The sequence below is a fragment of the Chelonia mydas genome, chromosome 1 (assembly GCF_015237465.2).
Source record: "Chelonia mydas isolate rCheMyd1 chromosome 1, rCheMyd1.pri.v2, whole genome shotgun sequence".
Classification (NCBI taxonomy): Eukaryota; Metazoa; Chordata; order Testudines; family Cheloniidae; genus Chelonia; species Chelonia mydas.
In genome coordinates, this window is record NC_057849.1 from 67,532,947 (window position 1) to 67,553,390 (window position 20,444).

The 20,444-nt window shown below is 45.3% G+C and overlaps 1 protein-coding gene across 3 annotated transcripts in view; it reads right to left on the reverse strand.

The window, feature by feature from the left end:
• The window catches only part of DIAPH3 (diaphanous related formin 3), a 528,591-nt gene that overhangs the window by 390,275 nt on the left and 117,872 nt on the right, over positions 1-20,444 (reverse strand). For all 3 annotated transcript variants that reach the window (XM_043533700.1, XM_043533705.1, XM_043533707.1), the window contains 4 exons: positions 20,255-20,371; positions 11,622-11,740; positions 11,445-11,509; positions 10,462-10,566 (listed from right to left, as the gene is read on the reverse strand). In XM_043533700.1, the coding sequence (XP_043389635.1) occupies positions 10,462-10,566; positions 11,445-11,509; positions 11,622-11,740; positions 20,255-20,371 (406 nt within the window). The remainder of the gene's footprint in view (positions 1-10,461; positions 10,567-11,444; positions 11,510-11,621; positions 11,741-20,254; positions 20,372-20,444) is intronic.

Below are 20,444 nucleotides of genomic sequence, written 5' to 3' on the forward strand. Positions count from 1 at the left end.
CCAGGAGCCTCGACGGTACCTGACTGAAGAGCCAGTGGAACTGAAATAGCAGAGGAGACTGACAACCTTGGCTTTTAAAAGGTAGGTTCTCTATCTGGTGAGCAAGGGGCACATTCTTTCCTCTCATTCTTATGAGAGGAGATCTGTCTCGCTCTCTTTTAGATGCCCTGGAGGTGTGGGCCTGTGATGCTGTTGAGGCAGTAGACCCTGCTCAGTCACCCTTGTACTGGGTTGGAAGCTGGCTGTAGAGAGCTCTCCATCACAAGAAGGCGAAGCTTTCTCTTGCTTTTTCTGGCTCTTGATTTTAGTGCCCGACGAAAGTTGCACTTCTGAGCAACGTGTAATTCCCCCAGGCAACAAATCCATTGGGAGTGCCAGTCGTTGACCGGGATCACCTCCCAGAAGGACAGACAACACTTAAAGCCAGGAGAACCAGGCATAACCTCTCAATAAAGAGAGCTAGTAACGATCTAATACAGTGATACTCAGACTGAGGCTCGGAATCTGCAAGTGCCTCTTTGCGTGTTTTCTGGGGCTCTTTGCAGCACATATTAAAACTCTGATTTTATTATTAACCCATCTAAGTTATTAACCAATCAGGATGCTTTTACTATGTTATTAACCAATTGTATAATACTTGATCAGTCATTGTGCTGTGAGAATAATAATATATAAAGTCGTAAATGAAACAATGAATTCACACTACTGTGGCTCTTTTGAATAATGCTGATTGCTAATTTGGCTGCTGAACCACTGAGATCCAAGTGTTATTGATCTAATATCTACCTAAATACAATATAGAAAAAAATAAAAAGATTTGTTTATGAAAAGAGAGAAGCTATATTAAAAGTATTTATTAACTATGGAAAAGTAACATTAACACTAAAACTAGCTACCAATAAGAAGAGAAAACCAGAGTTGAGGAAATCTCAACAGGACAGCTCCGTCCCAGGTCAACGCGGTTGTGAAGGAACTGAGGGCTGTTTGCCCGCACAGGGCTAAATAACAGCATGGTGCACAAGACAGACATGAGTGGGCCCAAAGGACACTGCTATGAGAATTCTCTGATCAAAGGTGCAGGGGGTGCTAGCATGCCCAGAGTGGGGCACCTGTAGGGACACTACTCAAAGAAGGAGTAGATGTGAGATATACTGATTTCAGTCAGGCTTTTGACAAGACCATACTCAAAGAGTAGTTATAAACGGTTCACTGTCAAACTGGGGTCCCACAGGGGTCAGTCCTGGAGCCAGTACTATTCAATATTTTCATTATTTATTTGGATAATGGAGTAGAGCGTAAACGTATAAAATATGCAGAGGACACCAAGCTAGGAGAGGATAGAAGCACTTTGAAGGACAGGATTAGAATTCAAAACCACCTTGACAAATTGGAGAACTGGTGCCAAGTACTACACTTTGGGAAGGAAAAATCAAATGCACAACTACAAAATGGGGGAAAACAAGCTAGGTGGCAAGACTGCTGAAAAAGGACCAGGGGTAAAAGTGGATCAAAAAGTAAATATGAGTCAACAAACATTATACAGTTGTGAAAAAGACTAGTATCATTCTAGGGAATATTAACAGGAGAGTCGTAAGACATGGGAGGTAACTGTCCCGATCTTCTGGACACTGGTGAGGCCTCAGCCCAAGTATTGTGTCCAACCCTTTAGGAAAGATGTCAAGGTTCCTCCCCCACTCTGAACTCTAGGGTACAGATGTGGGGACCTGCATGAAAAACCTCCTAAGCTTATCTTTACCAGCTTAGGTCAAAACTTCCCCAAGGTACAAAATATTCCACCCTTTGTCCTTGGATTGGCCGCTACCACCACCAAACAAATACTGGTTACTGGGGAAGAGCTGTTTGGACACGTCTTTCCCCCCAAAATACTTCCCAAAACCTTGCACCTCACTTCCTGGACAAGGTTTGGTAAAAAAAGCCTCACCAATTTGCCTAGGTGACTACAGACCCAGACCCTTGGATCTTAAGAACAATGAACAATCCTTCCAACACTTGCACCCCCCTTTCCTGGGGAATGTTGGATAACAAGCCTCACCAATTTGCATAGGTGACCACAGACCCAAACCCTTGGATCTGAGAACAATGAAAAAGCATTCAATTTTCTTACAAAAAGACTTTTAATAAAAATAGAAGTAAATAGAGATAAAGAAATCCCCCCTGTAAAATCAGGATGGTAGATACCTTACAGGGTAATTAGATTCAAAACACAGAGAACCCCTCTAGGCAAAACCTTAAATTACAAAAAAGATACACAGACAGAAATAGTTATTCTATTCAGCACAATTCTTTTCTCAGCCATTTAAAGAAATCATAATCTAACACGTACCTAGCTAGATTACTTACTAAAAGTTCTAAGACTCCATTCCTGGTCTATCCCCGGCAAAGACAGAATATAGACAGACACACAAACCCTTTGTTTCTCTCCCTCCTCCCAGCTTTTGAAAGTATCTTGTCTCCTCATTGGTCATTTTGGTCAGGTGCCAGCGAGGTTACCTTTAGCTTCTTAACCCTTTACAGGTGAGAGGAGATTTCCTCTGGCCAGGAGGGATTTTAAAGGGGTTTACCCTTCCCTTTATATTTATGACAGAAAGATGTGGACAAACTGGAGCAAGTCCAGAGGAGAGCAACAAAAAGCAATAAAAGGGTTAGAAAACCTAACCTGTGAAGAAAAAGGAATAAGGGAACGCTGAGTCTTGAGAAAAGATATGGGGGAAGGCAACCTTATAACAGTCTTCTGAAATGTTAAGGGCTGTTATAAAGAGGACTGTGGTCAGTTCTCCATTTCCACTAAAGGTAGGACAAAAAGTAATGGTCCTAATCTGCAGCAAGGGAAATGTTGGTTAAATATTAGGGCAAACTTTCTAACTATAAGGGTAGTTAAGCACTGGAATAGGCTTCCAAGGGAAGCTGTGCAATCCCCATCACTGGAGTTTTTAAGAACAGGTCAAACACCTGTCAGGGATAGTGTAAGTTTACTTAGTCCTGCCCCATTGCAGGGGGCTGGACTTGATTTCTCAAGGTCCCTTCTAGATCAATATTTCTATGATTTTATGATTAAGCAAAGGATAGGAAATACTTTTAAAACAAGGGAACAATGAAATATCAGAATACAATAAATAGTACACAACCGCTCTATTCCTTTAAATTGTTTGCCCTTCTCCAAGTCCTCTGGGAGCTCAGCTGTCCTCCTTGAGTTCCAAAAAATAATTGCTAATTCTGAAATTGCTTCACCTTGACTAGTAGGCCTAAGGTACATTTTTCAAACTGGCTAATAAATTAAAAGAAATAATTATGAATATACGTCAATGCTACAAAACAGCTAGGTACAGAGAGAGTGAGAGGGTCCCAACACACAAAATTAACTATCTTAAGTAGTTGCTAATGGAATGAGAAGACGAAGGGTCTCTTTTCAAACTTGTCCTAAATATTCAGATCTGCCTGAAGTGGTTTACTTGCAGCATCCAAAAGTGTAATAAATCAAAACAGTTAATTTTTTTAAGTATATAAAAGTTGGGAAACAGATTTATACGTAACTGATGTGGGCGTGTTTGTAGTGTGTACACCATGAGTACAGCTAAAAGCATATTGAAGTGCTATGTTTAATTCAATGAATTAAAAAAATAGAGTACAGCTCAGAAGCTAAACAGCACCTCATGTCACCATCAAAAAATGAGGGGTGGGGTTTTTTTGGGTCAGTTTTGCCAAGAAAGTTATATAAAATTTGGTCATTTCTTAGCCCGTCTACCACTATAAGAAAGTAGTTAAATATTTTTTGAAAAGGCAGTAGATTTCAGGGGGGTTTTTTTTTTTTGGGGTGGCGAAGAGATGTGTACCTTTAAAATAAGTACTTAATTCCTTAATAGTGTTTATGGAATATCAATGGCTAATTGCACAAAACATACAGATAAACTAATTTACTTGTCAACAAAACTAAAATTATAAAGTGTGTCTATACAAGCTCAAGATGTAAACCAACAAAACATGGTCAAGAAAAAATGGTTAGTAACCTTTCGTAACTGTTGCTCTTAAAGATGTGTTGCTCATGTCCATTTCATGCTAAGTGTGAGCACACCAGGTGTGCTGTTGGCAGAGATTTTTCCCTTAGTGGTATCCATAGGGCCGGCTCTAGTGCCCTCTAGAGTCGTGCACATAAGCGCCAGCATAATGGGTGCCACCAGCTCTCTCAGTTCTTTCTTGGCGGTAACTCCAACAGAGGGTTAGTAAATTGGGTCATGGAATGGGTACGAACACTACCTCTCGAAGAATAGTTACAAAAGGTTAGTAACCATTTTTCCTTCAAGTGGTTGCTCATGGCCATTCCATGTTAGGTGACTCACAAGCAGTGCTCCAAGAGGTGGGATCAGAGTTCACGAATGTGCTGACTGTAACACTGCTCTCTCCTTAAACTGGCATCATCTTGGGCTTGTTGAGTGATGACCTAATAGGATTGTGTAAAGGTACGAACTGACAACCAGGTTGCAGTTGTGCAGATGTCCTGGATTGGTACCTGCTCAAGAAATGCTACTGCTGAAGCCCGAGCTCTTGTGGAATGAGCAGTCACGATGGCCAAAGGCGGCACATTCACCTGCTCGTAGCAAGCCTGAATACAGGCGATTAGCCAGGACGAGATTCTTTAGGATGACACACGTAGCCCTCTCATCCGTTCCGCTATTGCTACAAAAAGTTGCGTGGATTTGTGGATGGGCTTATTCTTCAATATAAAAGGAGAGGGCGTGCCTAACATCCAACGTATGAAGCAGGTGTTCCTCAGCAGACTTATGAGGCTTTAGGAAGAAGACAGGTTAAAAAATGACTTGGTTGCTGTGGAATTGTGACACCACCTTGGGTAAAAAGGTGCGATGGGGCACAATTAAAGCTTGTCTTGAAGAACACTGTGTAAGGAGGTTTCAACAAAAGGGCTTTGATCGCAGAGACCCTTCTGGCTAAAGTGATAGCTACCAGGAAGGCAACATTCCAGGAGAGAAGCAGTTGGGAGCACACAGCTAACAGCTTGAAACGGGGCCCCAAGAGCCTTGACAGGGCCATTTTTAAGTCTCATGGAGGGATCATCTCGTGAACCTGAGCATAGAGTCTTTCCAGCCCCCCTTGAGGAAACCGGACCATCATTTCACATAAGAACACCATTCTGCTGTTCACTGGAAGGCGGAAGGCTGAGATGGCTGATAAATGAATCTAAATAGATGAGAGCACCAGACCTTGCTGCTTTAGGTGAAGCAGATAGTCCAAGATAGACTGTAGAGAAGATTGGAATGGAAGATTCCATTCAAAGGCTCAACAAGAGGAACATATAACACTTGGCCAAGTAGGTAGCCCTGGTGGAAGGCTTTCTATTTAGAAAGCAGTCAAACCTGACCCAAGGAGGCCTGTTCCTGGAGGTCAGCCACACAGCATCCATGCAGTCAGTCAGGCGCAGGAAAGCAAGGTTCAGCTGAAGCAACTTGCTGTGGTCTTGAGAGATCAAGTCTGGGCAGAGTGGGAGCACAAATTGCGCTGCCACTGAGAGATCCAGAAGCGTGCCGAACCAGTGCTGGCATGGCCACATCAGTGCTATCAGGATAACCCTTGCCTTGTCCCATTTGATTTTTAAGAGAACATTGTGAACCAAGGGGATCAAAAGGAAAGGCATACAGTAGATGGTCTGCTCATGAGAGCTTGAAGGCATCAGAGAGGGAGCCCATGCTGTACCCACACCGTAAACAGAGCTAATGGTATTTCCTGTTCTGCCTGGTGGCAAACAGGTCTACATGGGGAAGCCCCACCTCTGACTTCCGGGAGAAAAGACCTCTCATGGTGAGAGGAAAAGGCTCTGTTGAAGTGATCTGCTAGTATGTTTCGGGCTCCCGGGAGATGCGTCACCTCGAGGTGAATGGAGTGATTCACGCAGAAGTCCCACAGCTGCAGGCTTCCTGGCACAAGGCCAGAGATCAAGCCCTTCCCTGCTTGTTGATATAAAACATGGATGCAGTGTTGTCTGTCAAGACCTGCACCACTTTGCTCGAGATCTGGAGAAGAAACACTCGGCAAGTGTACTGCCCTGAGTTCCCTGACGTTTATAAGTAGGGAGAGTTCTTCTTGGGACCACAGGCCCTGGGTCCTGAGGTGAGCTGTTTACCCTAGGTCTGATGCATCCAAGACCAAGGCGACTGATGGTTGAGGGGCAGCAAAGGATACCCCTTCCATTACCGAACCTGGGTCTTTCCACCAGATCAGGGAAGCGAGGACCAGAAGCAGGACAGAGTACTAAGTGTAAGTGGTGTTTGCTTGGGGAGTAGACTGATGCCAGCCACATCTGGAGGGGTCTGACACAAAGCCTTGCATACTGTACCACATAAGTACACATTGCCATGTCCCAATAATTTGAGGCAGACCCAAAGAGTTGTTACTGGGTGGATCGTGACCTTGGATATCAGGTCCAACAGTCTGGAATCAGGTCTCCGGCAAGAAGGCTCTGGCTTGGGTTGAGTTGAGCACTGTCCCAAAGAACTCTATTCTCTGAATTAGGATCAAAGCTGACTTTTGCTCATTTATCAGCAGGCCCAACACTTGGAAGGTGACCCGGACTATACTGATGCTGTGCCATACCTGAGCCTGTGACTGAACTTTGATCAGCCATTTGTCAAGGTAGACTTGCACATCTCAGCGACTCAGGAAGGCTGCTACTACTACTATACACTTTGTGAAGAGCTGTGGGGCTGCCAATAGGCTGAAGGGAAGAGCGCTGATAGTGGCACTGACCCACAATAAACCTGAGAAGTCTTCTTTGGCCATGGAAGATAGAGATATGAAAATAAGCACTCTAAGTTGAGGATGGTGTACCTATCTCCTGGGTCCAGGGAGGGAATGACAGAGGCCAGGGAGACCAAGAGGAAGTTCAGTTTCTTGACATATCTGTTGAGGCAATGCAGGTCCAAAATAGGCTATAGGCCCCCTTTGGCCTCCAGGATTAGGCAATACCAGGAGTAAAATCGCTTCCCCCTCTATGGTCTCCACACTTAGGAAGGATTGCACCTCCTGAGCGAGGAGTTGCTCCTGAGAAAGGTCCCTGAAGAGGAAGGAGGGTGAAAGAAAAGGAGGTGGGTGAATACAAACTAAAGGTCCAATGTTATATGTAACCACACTGGGATGAAGGGTGACAGACAGTCCAACGACAAAAGAGGGGCCCAATCCAGAGCTGAAACTGGTAAATGCCCAAGGGCACACCTTCAAAAGGCCTGGTTGGCACCGCTAGGACATCTGAGAGAGCCTCACTGTGAGGCTGATGTGGACGGGAGGGATTTGCAACACTTGTAACCTTTTCCCTTTCTTTTGTAGTGCGCCTTTTTGGTAGATGCTGCAAATCTGGAAGGCTGGTTGGGTCTAAAATGCTTTCTGGATGGTGGTGGCATGCGAAGTCTTAAGTACTGCATGTTGGCCTTCGAGTCTTGAGGTCATAAAGTTTCAAGTCCATCGACTCCAAAAACAGGGAGGAGCCTTCTAAAGGGAAGATCCTGGACAGACTGTTGAACTTCAGGAGGCCTCTGGACTGGAGCCACCAACTGCACCTCACAGTGACTGCCGATACCATAGTCCTGGCTGCTGAGTCCACTGAATCCAGAGCCACATGGAGGGATGTTCTGACCACACTTTTGCCTTCTCCAGGATGGCCATGAACTCCTACCTCAACTCCGATGGGAGGGAGTCCTTAAATTTGGACGAGTCCCATAGATTAAAATTGTACCTCCCCAGCAAAGCCTGCTGGGTGGAGATACTAACTGGAGACTGCCCATTGACTAAACTTTCGGCCCCAAAAGGTCTAGAAGTCTTTTAGCATCTTTTTCTTGGGGGTAGCACTTCGACTGCCCCTTCCTGTCCTGCTCATTTGCTACCAACACTACCAGGAACCCCAGGAAGGGGTGCGAATAAAGGTACTTGAATCTGCTTGCCGGTTCATAGTATTTCTTCTCTGCCCTCTTTGTGGGGAGGGAGGGGAGAGAAGACAGGGTTTCCACAGCATTTTCACTGCCACATCACTACTTCGTTAATGGGCAAAGCCACTCTAGAGGGCACAGCTGCCACCATGATGTTGATCAGACTGTGTGCAGACTCCTTAAGCTCCTCAATCTCCAGACCTAGGTTTGCTGTGACTCTCAAGAAAATCCTGGTTGGCCCTGAAATCATCCTGAGGGAGCCGGTTACTGGGTCCTGCCTCCACCTCACCTGGGGATAATGAAGAGGCGGCTTGTAGTGGAGGGACAGTACCCTCCTTTTCCTCTGCCTCCACCATGTCTTTTGAGACCACATCCTGGAAAGTGGCACCAGGGTCAGTATCAGAATCAGGGTCTGGTACGTCTATCTGAAGCCACCGAGTATGTGTGGTGGGAAGCAGGGGAGGTACTGGGAGAAATTCCCAAGGGTTCCAATATAGCCATTGCATTAGCCAGTGGCCAGGTGACGGCTGGTACCGAAGTCCGGTGGAGTGTACGCTGGGTACTGGTGTTAAGGTTTTGGTAAGGTGGAGATTCCCCTTCGGACTCCGAAGAGGATTCTTCCCTTGACAACCATGATGGAGCAGTACCCACTTCTGCCACCATGTGGTGCTGGGGGGTCCAAGGACAGGCACAGGTCAGTGACTGTTGTGCTAGGATCATGGAAGGCTTGCTTCTAAACAGTGTAGAGGTGATCAGTACCGGGAAGGAGCTCAGCACTTCCTGCTCTCTCCTGTCACTGGCCATCTTGGTTGCTGGGGGTATTTGTGGGGTTGGCAGAATTGGGAGGGCCAGCAGGTCCTTTGCTGCTTGGAACACCTCCAGTGTTGAAGGAGGCGGCCAATGCCTGGCACCACAGCTGCTTCCAGGAGTCAGCAGTGGGTCTCGAACTAGACTCGGCACTCTAGATGGAATCGGCGGCACCATCAATGGCTCAGGGGAGGATGAGTGGCCCAGCATGGGTCTAACTGAGTTGCCATTCCTCTACTTGTCCCTTTTCTGCACTGGAGAGCACCTTGTCACAGTGTACTGATTCTTATGCTTCTTCCTTAGCAACAGAAATAAGGAACAATGCCAGGAAGAGCATAGTGCCGGGGAAGCACTCCACACAAATGTCGAAGTGCTCAGCACCAATTCAGAACGGCTCAGTTCCGAGACTGGTCTGAGGGCTGCCTCCATGAGAATGGCCTTCAGCTGAATGTCTGTCTCTTCTAGTGCATGGTCTGAAGTCCCCGCAGATGTGGCACTTACCTTTAACATTAGATGCCCCCAGGCACTTTAGACATGTAGGGTGCAATTCACTCACTGGCATCAGCTTGTCACAAGAGACATACGGCTTGAAGCCTGGGAACGGGAGCATGCCCAGTCCCTCGGGCAAAAAGTCCCTCGACACCAGGAACAACTACTTACGCTATTATATATGCTAACTCTAACTAAGAACGGTATATACTAAGTATATACTAAGAATGAACAGAGAAAATTCCAAAACACTGAGAAAGGGGCCCTGCCGCAGCAAGAAGAATAGTTTCAGCAACCATCACAGGCAGTAAGAAGGAACCGAGAGGGTGCGGGCCTGGCGGCACCCCTTATACCAGCAAATATGTGCACAGCTCCAGAAGGTGCTACAGGGGGCCCTACAGGTACCACTAATGGAAAATTCTCCGGCAACAGTGCACACAGCGCACGTATACCTAGCATGGCACGTACATGAGCAAGTACTCGAAGAAATATATTTCTTCGACTTCCTACATGTACTTCTTACCCAAGGAGCTGTGCTTCTAGTCAATGTTTAGATTTTATTCCTTTTACTCCTCGCTATAAAACATGGGGAAATCTTTTGGTCATATGTTCTTACTATCTAAATGTTAAATGTGCAGCAGCTATATGCAAGTTATCTCCTTTAAAATCTGGATTTACTCTCTTTTTTTGTCATCTTTTAAAATCTGTTTACTTTTGGAAATTGAAAAATTATTAGAAAGTGTTCTCATTCAGCTAGAGGTTATCTTTCACTGCAGGATACCCATTGCTGAAGGTTCAGCAAAATAAATTGCATGAGGAATAATTTCCTGTGGTGGGATAAAGATCAGTGATGAATGCCAAATCTACTAGTAGATTTCTTACCCTTTGTGGTTAATTATTCAGGAAATACGTGACAAGAAAAGTAAAACCCAAATGAAATATAAGCAACTTGTTTAATTATCATAAGCCTAGGCACAAAACAGGGATCAACTGGGAGTTCATGCAGCTAATTAATGTTATACTACAATTCTTTTTAATAAAGATTTGTGGCACACAAACAAAAGAAACTGATAGTAAACTATGTTCTGAAAATGGGTTCATTTTTCTTTTTTAAAAACCTCACACATTGTATTAAGGTCTGAAAATTATTAAATGAAGTATGCTTGTTTCACTAGTGACATTATGGTATAGAAAAATGTTATTTAATATTGTCCTTTACCTGGGATTTAAAAGCCTGTAATTCTGCTTCTAGCGCATTGATTTTTTCTTCTTTTTTCTGCAGTAGGGACTGGGTCTCCTGATAGACTATAAATTCTTTTTCAAACTGTATGAGAAAAAAAACAACATGAGAGCATAGCGGATATTAACAACACTGCTATGTTGCTTCAGAAAATTGTAATATTTCCTTAATCTTCCAACACGAAACGAATAGCTTTCTTCCCAGTTAACTCTTACTTGAATATTTTAATCCTCAAGTGAAAAACCATAGCAATTACTAGTGCCAAGAAGAGAGGGAGCACTTTGCATATTTCATCCAAACATATCAATCAGTTCACCACAGTATCATGTGTGTTTTAATGTATGAAATGCGATGCATTAACCAAGCAGATTACAGTAAGAGTTTTGATGTTATCACACTAATACTTTAGTTAGATTATACAAGTATTTGGTTAAAAGGACTTTTCTACAAGGTAAAAAATGTCTTCAAAGATCAGTTTGGGAATACCATCATATCAAAACGTAAAGTTGTTTATGGGGATACACTATTCAAGAATGTGGTGTAAATGAAGTCTGACTTAAATCTGAGAGTTAGAATGTATTCTGTTTAGACTATAAAATGTGTCAATTTTTATTCTCAATCTCTCAGTCTATTCTACTGGGTAAAAAGTTTATAACATACAACTCCAGTCATATATAAAAGACTTCAATTTCTCACTATGTAAAGCTAGGGTTGCTGTTTACAATTTAAAATAAAAATCTACCAAGTATTTGTAAATAGGGTCAGAATGCGGTAACTAACTTGGCACTAGATCCCTGCCTTCTACTGAATATGACACACATACAACACATTTTTTCACTAATTAATAAACTTGGTTACTGAAAAATAAAAATATGTTGTGACTTGTCACATTTGCAGTAACGAAATTTATACAGTAATCAAGTAAACCCTCTTTCTGATTAGATAACTTCAAAATTACTTACTTTCCTGGAAAGTTCTGAAGCTCTCTCTTCAAATTCTTCTATTTTTGCTTTATCTACACAAACATCTAAAACCAAAGTTATAAGGTTCTTAATGTTATACACCATTTAAACTCTTTGCTTTTTAAAAACATACAAACACATTTCCACAAAATAATCATTTCTAGAAACTGCTCTCACCTATTAAATGACTGAAATTTACATCTAACTTTTTACGATAGGTGAAATCTGGGTCTGTTCCACTTCGATGTAATACTATCTGGGACACACATTCTTCAATTAATTTGAAATACTGGGGTCTAAAGAAGGAAAGAGAAGGAAAACATTTTACAATGTTTTTACTTGTCAGTGCATACTTATATTAGTGTCATAAATCAACGGTATTTCAAAATGAATACATTAGGCCAAAGCATTTAGAATGACTTAGCTTCATAGAACTAGAGTTTTAAATTCCAACAAGTTCACAGCATTTCACCATTCAAGGACAAATACAGCTAAACCAGTGGGTCTCAAACTTTTTAATGCAGCACGGATCAAATCCCACACAAATATGATTCCATTTAAGATAACGCAATATCTCTGACACCTACAGCAACCGGATACATTCCTCACGTATTTTCATGTAAGCAGTTTTAACTTTAAATGCAACTGATTTTTTCCCCCTTTAAAAAGGCCCACCCTCGTTTCGCTCTTCGTTTTCTCTCCCCCACCCCTAAGTTCTGTACTTCTTTCCCCCTAACCCTTCTATCACCTAGCCCTCCTGCATATATATTCCAGCCTACTAGCCCCTTTCTTCCTCACATGTACTCGGCAGCTTTTGTCTCTTCTCCTGCATGCGCTCTTCCACTGCCTGGTCCTCCTTTCCCTCTGCTCGCCTACTATGAATCACAGAGCTGAGGGATGTAAATGTTGGCCAGCAGTGGAACTTGTGCAGAAAAGAGTCTTCCTCTTGGTAGAGTATGACCAGCAGCCAAGAAGACACCTTCTCTTTGTGGCAATGGCATGGATCTCAGTAATCTACCTCTCACCTTATTATGGCGAAGCGGATGACCCCATGTAACAAAGAAGCTGTTGTACATTTAAAGCTGTTGTACATTTCAAAATTTCCTATCAAATTCAAGTTTTGTTCTTAAATATCAGGATGGGGTATTCTCTAGTCATATCTAGTATTCTTAAAGTGAGGGCAGGCTAGAAACACTGCAATAAAGTGGTTACTTACCTATTCTGTAGCTGTTCTTCTTTAACATGTGCTGCACATATCCATTCCATGTTAGGGATGTACGTGCCCAGTGTACTGAAGCCAAAGTTTTTTCCTATAGTGGTACCCAAAGGTGTAGTCCATGCACCCTGAGCCTGCTTATATTTCCAGCTGAGGGTATAAAGGGCAGAGCCATCCCAACCCCACATGAACTACAATGAACTAAATTCCGAAGGGGAGGGGAAGGAGAGTTGGTCATGAAATGCACATGTGCAATATATCTCAAAGAGCAACAGGAGCAAAACAGGTAAACACACACCCATCCCCCTGTTAAAGTGATTACATGTTAGGTGACTGCTAAGTAATTCAGAAGGTAGTCAGGGCTCAGAGTCTATCAGAAAAGGGATTGTAGAACCATCTCTCCAAATCTACCAACATCTCTAGAAGCTTCAAAGATAGCTTAATGTCTGGTAAAACATACATACAGATGACCACGTTGTTGGCCTGCATCCATCAGAAGTTGGGAATGTTTCTCAAAAACACTAACAAAGTTCCTTGAGCTTTGTAGAACATGGAGAGATCTTCGCGAGAGAAGTGGTCTAAGTAATGTCAAACACTTAGGAGAAAATCTACAAGTTCCATTTTGTTTTTGCACTTTGCCATCTTGTTTCTAAATAGTTGTGGTTTGTCCACCATGTTGGTGTCCTTTTCTTGAGACTATTGAGGTCTTTTTCCCTCTGAGGCGGGAAAAGAGCAAGGGTAACATGGTATGTGATCTCCCTAGTAACAAGAGAACATAAAAGACTGCTGCACTTGAGAGAAGGGACTGTCCTTCCTTCCTGGTGGCAGCAGAGTGCATGTCCTAGCCAAGACTTCGATGGATCTACAGAAGATCACAGTAAAAGATCCAAACTCCTGTTCCAGTTACCTGTTCCTGATTGATTCCTGTCTTACCTGTGTTAGAGAATCCTGTTGTACCTAGTCCATGAAATCCATTGTCGTGGGTCCATTCCTCTGAACCTGGTGCAGTATGTCTGTACCTCACCTGTGGTAAACTCCCTTGTCTTGTGGGTTTGGGGCCTGGACCATGTCAATTTGTTAAGCCAACCTGTACCTGAATACCCTTTATGTACTGTTTTATTTGGAGGTCCTATCAGTTACTGTTTAAAGTCTTGTTAAATAAATCAATCTGTTTCATAGTTAAGCCTGTCTGTAGTTTTATCACCGATGATGTATGCGAGTTGGGGGAACAAATCTGCTGGGTGGGGCTTTAAGGTGTGGAACCTAGGGCACATCCAGTTAGCCACTGGCAAGATATAAACAACACTGATACGCAATATGCAATAGATGAGATTCTTTATGAGAAAAAACAACGAGGAGTCCTTGTGGCACCTTCGAAACTAAAATTTATTTGGGCGTACGCTTTCGTGGGCTAGAACCCACTTCATCAGATGCACGAAGTGGAAATTATAGGAGCAGATACTCACCAGCAACTACACCCCACACAACAAAAACACCAACCCAGAAACCAAACCCTGCAACAAACCACGGTGCCAACTCTCTCCACATATCTATTCAAGTGACATCATCATAAGACCTAATCACATCAGCCACACCATCAGGGCTCATTCACCTGCGCATCTACCAATGTGATATGCGCCATCATGTACATGGCAGAGGGGCATTGCTGGCACATTGGCCAAACCGGACAGTCTCTACGCAAAAGAATAAATGGACACAAATCTGACATTAGGAATCATAACATTCAAAAACCAGTAGGAGAACACTCAAATTTCTCTGGTCACCCGATAACAGACCTCAAAGTGGCAATTCTTCAACAAAAAAACTTCAAAACCAGACTCCAACGTGAAGCTGCAGAACTGGAATTAATTTGCAAACTGGATACCATCAGATTAGGCCTGAATAAAGACTGGGAGAAGCTGGGTCATTACAAAACCTAAACCTAATTTCCCCAATACTAATTTCTCCCTACTGTTACTCACACCTTCTTGTCAACTGTCTGTAATGGACCACTCTCATTACCACTTCAAAAGTTATTTTTCCTCCCTTGATATCCTGCTGGTAATTGATTTATTTCGTTAGACTGACCTCACACTTGGTAAGGCAACCCCCACCTTTCATGTTTTTTTACCTGCTCCTACATTTTCCACTTCACGCAGCTGATGAAGTGGGTTCTAGTCCACAAAAATTACGTCCAAGTAAATTTGTTAGTCTTTAAGACAGAGGTGGGCAAACTACGGCCCGCAGGCCATATCTGGCCAGCGGGACCCTCCTGCCCGACCCTTGAGCTCATGGCCCAGAAGGCTAGGCCCCGGACCCTCCCCTGCTGTTCCCCCTCCCCCGCAGCCTCAGTGCACCACATCATCAATGCAATGCTCTGGGCAGACAGGTAGCACAGTTGCAGAGCCGCGGCCTGACCCGGTGCTCCAGGTAGCGCGCTAAGCGGGGGGGAAGGGTTGGATAGAGGGCAGACGAGTTCGGGGGTGCGGTAAAGGGTGTAGATAGGAGTCGAGGACCTTAATTGATGAAAGGGACAAGCCCTAGAGCTTGAGATGCATAAGGTAGTCCAGTATCGACTGCAGCGAGGCCTGCTCAAGGCTAACTCCTTGGGCCGAGATCCAACACATGAATTGTTGCCATTTGGCCAGGTAGATTGTTCTAGTGGAGGATTTTCTGCTACCCAGTAGGTCCTGCTGAATGTGGGCCAAGCACTCCTGCTCTTCAGCAGTTAACTATGCAGCAACCAAACTGTTAGGGGCAGCGCTGCTAAATACGGGTGCAGGAGCCTGCCATGACTCTGGGACAAGAAATCCAGCCAGAGGGGCAGCTGCATCGGGGTCGTCACCAACAGGTCCATGAGCATGTCGGATCAGTGTTGGTGAGGCCAAGCCGGGGCTATCAAAATCTTGGCCTTACCCTGCTTGATCTTCATGAGCTCTCTGTGAAGCAATGACACTGATGAGAAAGAGTACATCAGAGCCTACAACCACAGGAGTAAGAAGCTGTCCGACAAGGAGCCCCTGTCAATTCCCCGAAATGAGTAGAACAATTGACATTTCCTGTTCTGATGAGTTGCGAACAAGTCCATATGGGGAGAGTCCCACTTTCAGAAAATCCCACTGACCACCTCGGAGTGGAGTGAACATTTGTGTCGAGATGAGAAGGCTCTGCTGAGGAGATCTGCTAATACATTCCTGGTTCTGGGAAGATGCGCTTCCACGAGATGAACGTCATGCTGCACACAAAAATCCCAGAAAGAAGGGCTTCCTGGAAGAGAACCGATGACCTGGCTCTGCCTTGCTTGTTGATATAAAACATCGTGGCGGTGTTGTCCATCAGGACTTGAACCACTTTGCCTTGTAAGTGGAACCAAAAAGACTGACAGGCCAAGTGACCCGCGTTGAGCTGCCTGACATTTATGTGGAGGGAGCGGTCAACCCCTGACCAGCGGCCTCGTGTACTGAGCTCACCCAGGCGGAATCCCCAGCCCAGGTCCGAGGTGTTGGAAACCAGAGTTAGCGACAGGGGCTAGGGCCGCAAAGGCAACTCCCTGCAATACCAACCCAGAATTCAAGCACCACTCCAGGGACGACAGGATGTGATATAGCACCCTGACTACCCAATCTAGATTGTGTCTGTTGGGGATGTAGACTGAAACCAACCACTCCTGTAGCAGCCGGAGGTGGAGCCAGGCATGACGGACCACGTAAGTACAGACAGCCATGTGGCCTAGCAACTTTAGGCAAGTATGGACAGTGGTGAGCAGGTGGCCCCTTACACGGGAGATCACTTCTGACATGTCTTGGAAATAGGCCTCCCGAAGGAAAGCTCTGGCTCATGAGGAGTCGAGGACTGATCCAATCAACTCTATTCCTTGCACTGGTATGAGGGTTAATTTATTTTTGTTTCGTAACAGGCCCAGGTTGTGACAGGTGGAACACACCAGATCGAACCTGTTCTGCACTTGATCCCGTGACCTTTGATGCACCAATCATTGAGATTGACATAGACCTGGATCCCATGACACCTCAAGTAAATGGCTACTGGGACCATGTATTTTGTAAATACCCACAGAGCCGAGGAGAGGCTAAAGGGAAGCACCATGAATTGTAAATGGCGCTGGCCCAACATAAAACAGAGCAACCGTCTGTGTCCTTGGAAGATTGATATACAAAAAATAAGCATCTTTCAAGTCGAGAGCGGCGTACCAGTCTCCCGGATCCAGGGAGGGAATGATGGAGGCCAGTAAAACCATGCGCAACTTCAACTTCTTGGAGGTACTTGTTGAGTCGCCATAGGTCCAGAATGGGTCTTAAGCCCTCTTTTGCTTTCGAGATCTGGAAATAGTGGGAGTAGAAACCTTTCCCCCTCCGTTTCTGAGAGACCTCCTCCACCACCCCCCGTTGTAGGAGGTTGTCTGCTTCAAGGTAGCCTGCGACCTGGCTGAATGATAGTAATGGAGACGGTTGAGGAAAAGATGGGACGGATCCAAGAAATTGACTAGGGCGCACGGTCAAAATGCACACTTCTGGCCCCCGTGGTGTTTCGCCGGGCCAGGTTGCTCAGGTAAATGAAAACAGGAAGGATGGCAGTGACTAAAACTAGTATTTCTTCTGCATGTAGACTCCTGCTGAGGCTGCAAAGGCCTTGGCAGCGGAGGTGGCCGGAATTGCTTCCTCGCCAACTGAGGATTATGCAACCCACTGAGTAGAGGGTGGACCAAGTGATCTTCAAACTGTGCAGCCTTGCGTCCATTTCCTCCACAAAGAGTCCCACTCCAACAAATGGGAGATCTTGTATCAAGGACTACCTGTCCAGGAAATGCGCCTCATGACCACCGCCGAGGTGACCATCCTGGCCACCAAATCGGCCATGTCCCAGGCCATCTGGAGGGAACACAGAGCCACTGCTGTACCCTCCTCAACAAGGGCCCTGAATTCTTGGGCCACCTCCTGGGGCATGGAGTCCTTAAACTTATGGAGGGAGTCTCACAGGTTAAAGTTATATCTCCCCAACAGAGCCTGGTGGTTCACGACTGAATTGGAGACTGGCCGTGCAATAAATTTTCCTTCCAAAAAGGTCCAGTCTCTTGGCCTCCTTATTTTTGGGGCTGGAACTAGAATGCCCTCGTTTGACCCCAGGGGTGGATGAGCATATAAGTATTCGACCCCTTCTTCTCAGCCCTCTTGGAAGTGGGTAGGATTGAGAAGGGGGTTTGCCAGAGAGCTTTGGCCATCTTTAGGACCCCCTCATGCACTGGGAGGGCAACGCAGGCAGGAGTGGATGTGGCGAGCACATTAAACAAATGGTCTGATTGCTCCGCCATCTCTTCCACCTGGAGGCCTAAGTTAGTGGCCATCCTTCAGAGCAGGGTTTGGTGCTCCTTAAAGTCATCTGGTGGGCTAGTGCAAGAGGGTTCAGCCACAGTCTCATCTGGAGAGGACGAGGATGACTGAACCACTGGGGAAGGGCTCAGGGCATCATCCCCCATTGGGGGAAGAGGGTCTCAGGGTGGGTACCTACCACGCCACCTCAGCGTCTGCTTGTGCCTCGTGCGCCAAGCCCAGTGCCACTGGTGCCGCTTGGTGACCGACGATTGGTGTGATGAGGGCATTGGCATAACTGGCATGCCCCAGGCATTCCAGTAACACCATTGCGCAGGCCAATGGGCCTGCTGCCAGGAGGACATCTCTGAGATGGACACAGCCTCAGTAGCCCAATCACATCACATCGGTGCTGTCTTGGCGAGGAGCTGAACTCCCTCTCTCTGCCGGAGGAATCCTCCTCCATTGACCATGGTGGAGACATTGACGCCCGAGTCTGGCGGCTAACCTTCACTGTGGGTGAACAGTGCCTTGAGTAGGCAGACCGGTGCCATGCTGGGGAGCGTCTAGGCGACGGTGATAGTCGGCATGAAGATGAATGGTGCCAACCATACCATGACTGGCACTTCCCTCTGGGCAAGTCTCAACAAGATGGCGGAGACCAGGAACATGGTGCCAGCAATCTGTGGCTGCAAACCGGTGACCTACGTTGATGCAGAGACCAGGGGCACAGCAACAAAGAGCTCTGCCTCGGCTCCAGAGACTGGCGGTGTTCACTCACCTTCTGGGAGGATTTCATGGCTGGCTTGCCCGCCTATGGAGACTTTGCTGGGTCCACGCCACACACAGTGGCGGCTGTATTGGGAAAGTCCTTTGCTCTCTGGGCAGGCATTGATTCCACCATCAATATGCATCCCCTACTGCTTCCTGGAGTCGGTGGAGGATCCCTTAGTGGAGTAGAAGGTTCCCTCAGGGACGTGTCCTCCTGCAGCTCTGGCATGGGCAGGCAGCCCAAACAGGGTCCTTTACCCAATGACCCTTGGTCAATTTTGCTCAGTGTCAAGTCCCACTTTTTAGACTTCTTGGGTACCAGTGAAGGGGATTAGTGCTGGATAGAGCCCAGTGCCGGGGATGCGCTATGCACCAAGCCCGAAGTGCTGGGGGTTGAGTCCAGCCAGGACAGCTCCGAGGCTGGGCGAAGAGCAACCTCCATGAGGAGGGCCCTCAGATGAATGTCACGTTCCTTTTGTGCTGGGACAAAAGTTGTTACAGATGCAACACTTGTCTTTGATGTGAGATTCCCCCCCGCCAGGCACTTCAGACAGCTGCCACGTGGGTCATTGACAGACACAGGCCTATTCCAGTCAGTATAGGGCTTAAAACTATTTACAGCTATAACACAAAGTCGAAAGGGAAAGAACCACTGACCACTTGCGAGGCAGGGAGAGGTGTGGTCTGACCAACCACCACAGGCAGTAAGAAGGCGGTATATTATTAGGCCCAGCAGCGCCTAATATACCGACACATGAGCGCGGCACTCCAGAGGGCACTGCAGCCGACCCTACAGATATCGCTAAGGTAAAGTCTCCAATAACTGTGCATGTGGCAGACACACACCTAGAATGGAATAGACATGAGCAAACACTTGAAGAAGAATTTTTAATTAAATGACTATTTGGAAGCCTAAATATAGGGCAACTTAGCAGCTCCCCATCGTATCTTTAGTCGGGGCCAAATTTTTAAAAGACATTGTTTGCGCATGTCTGAATTGTACACCTGGTACTCCCAATTCAAGAACACAAGTAATCTTAATTTAAGAACATACATCACTATCTGTAGATCTAATATTGAACCTTTATCCACCTAGCGTTAGTACTTGAAGCCATATTTCTAGAAAGATTCCAGAATGATTTCCATGATCGAGAAGACGACTATTTTTATATTTTATTTTAATGATCCCAATATGGGATCCCAATATGGACAAGGCCTCAGATTAAAGCACAACTGTGTTCTTACCAAAAAGAAAATAAGCATGTTTAGTTTCTTCTCATTCAGATCTCAGTCTCTTCTTTATGCCATCTCATTATGGAGTAATAATGCCATTTGTACAATACCAATTATTTCTCTAATAGCAACCCAAAATGCAAAACTGATAGACTAACTCAAAATAATGTGTCACCAGATTTTATTGAAGCAATATGCCATTATTCAGTTTGGCACAACGAAACACAAGAGCTAAAGAGCTGATATTTACCACAATTTTAACTTACCGTATAAAATAATCATTTCGTATGAGCAAAAGATGCTGGAGAATAGAAAGAAAATATCCTTCGGCACTAGTGTCCTTTACTGTGTTCCACACCATATTGTAAACATCATTTGCTTCAGTAAACAAGTTAAGGAGAAGAAAACAGGAACTCTTATTTGCAGTCTAGGATATACTTCTTTTTATTTTAAACA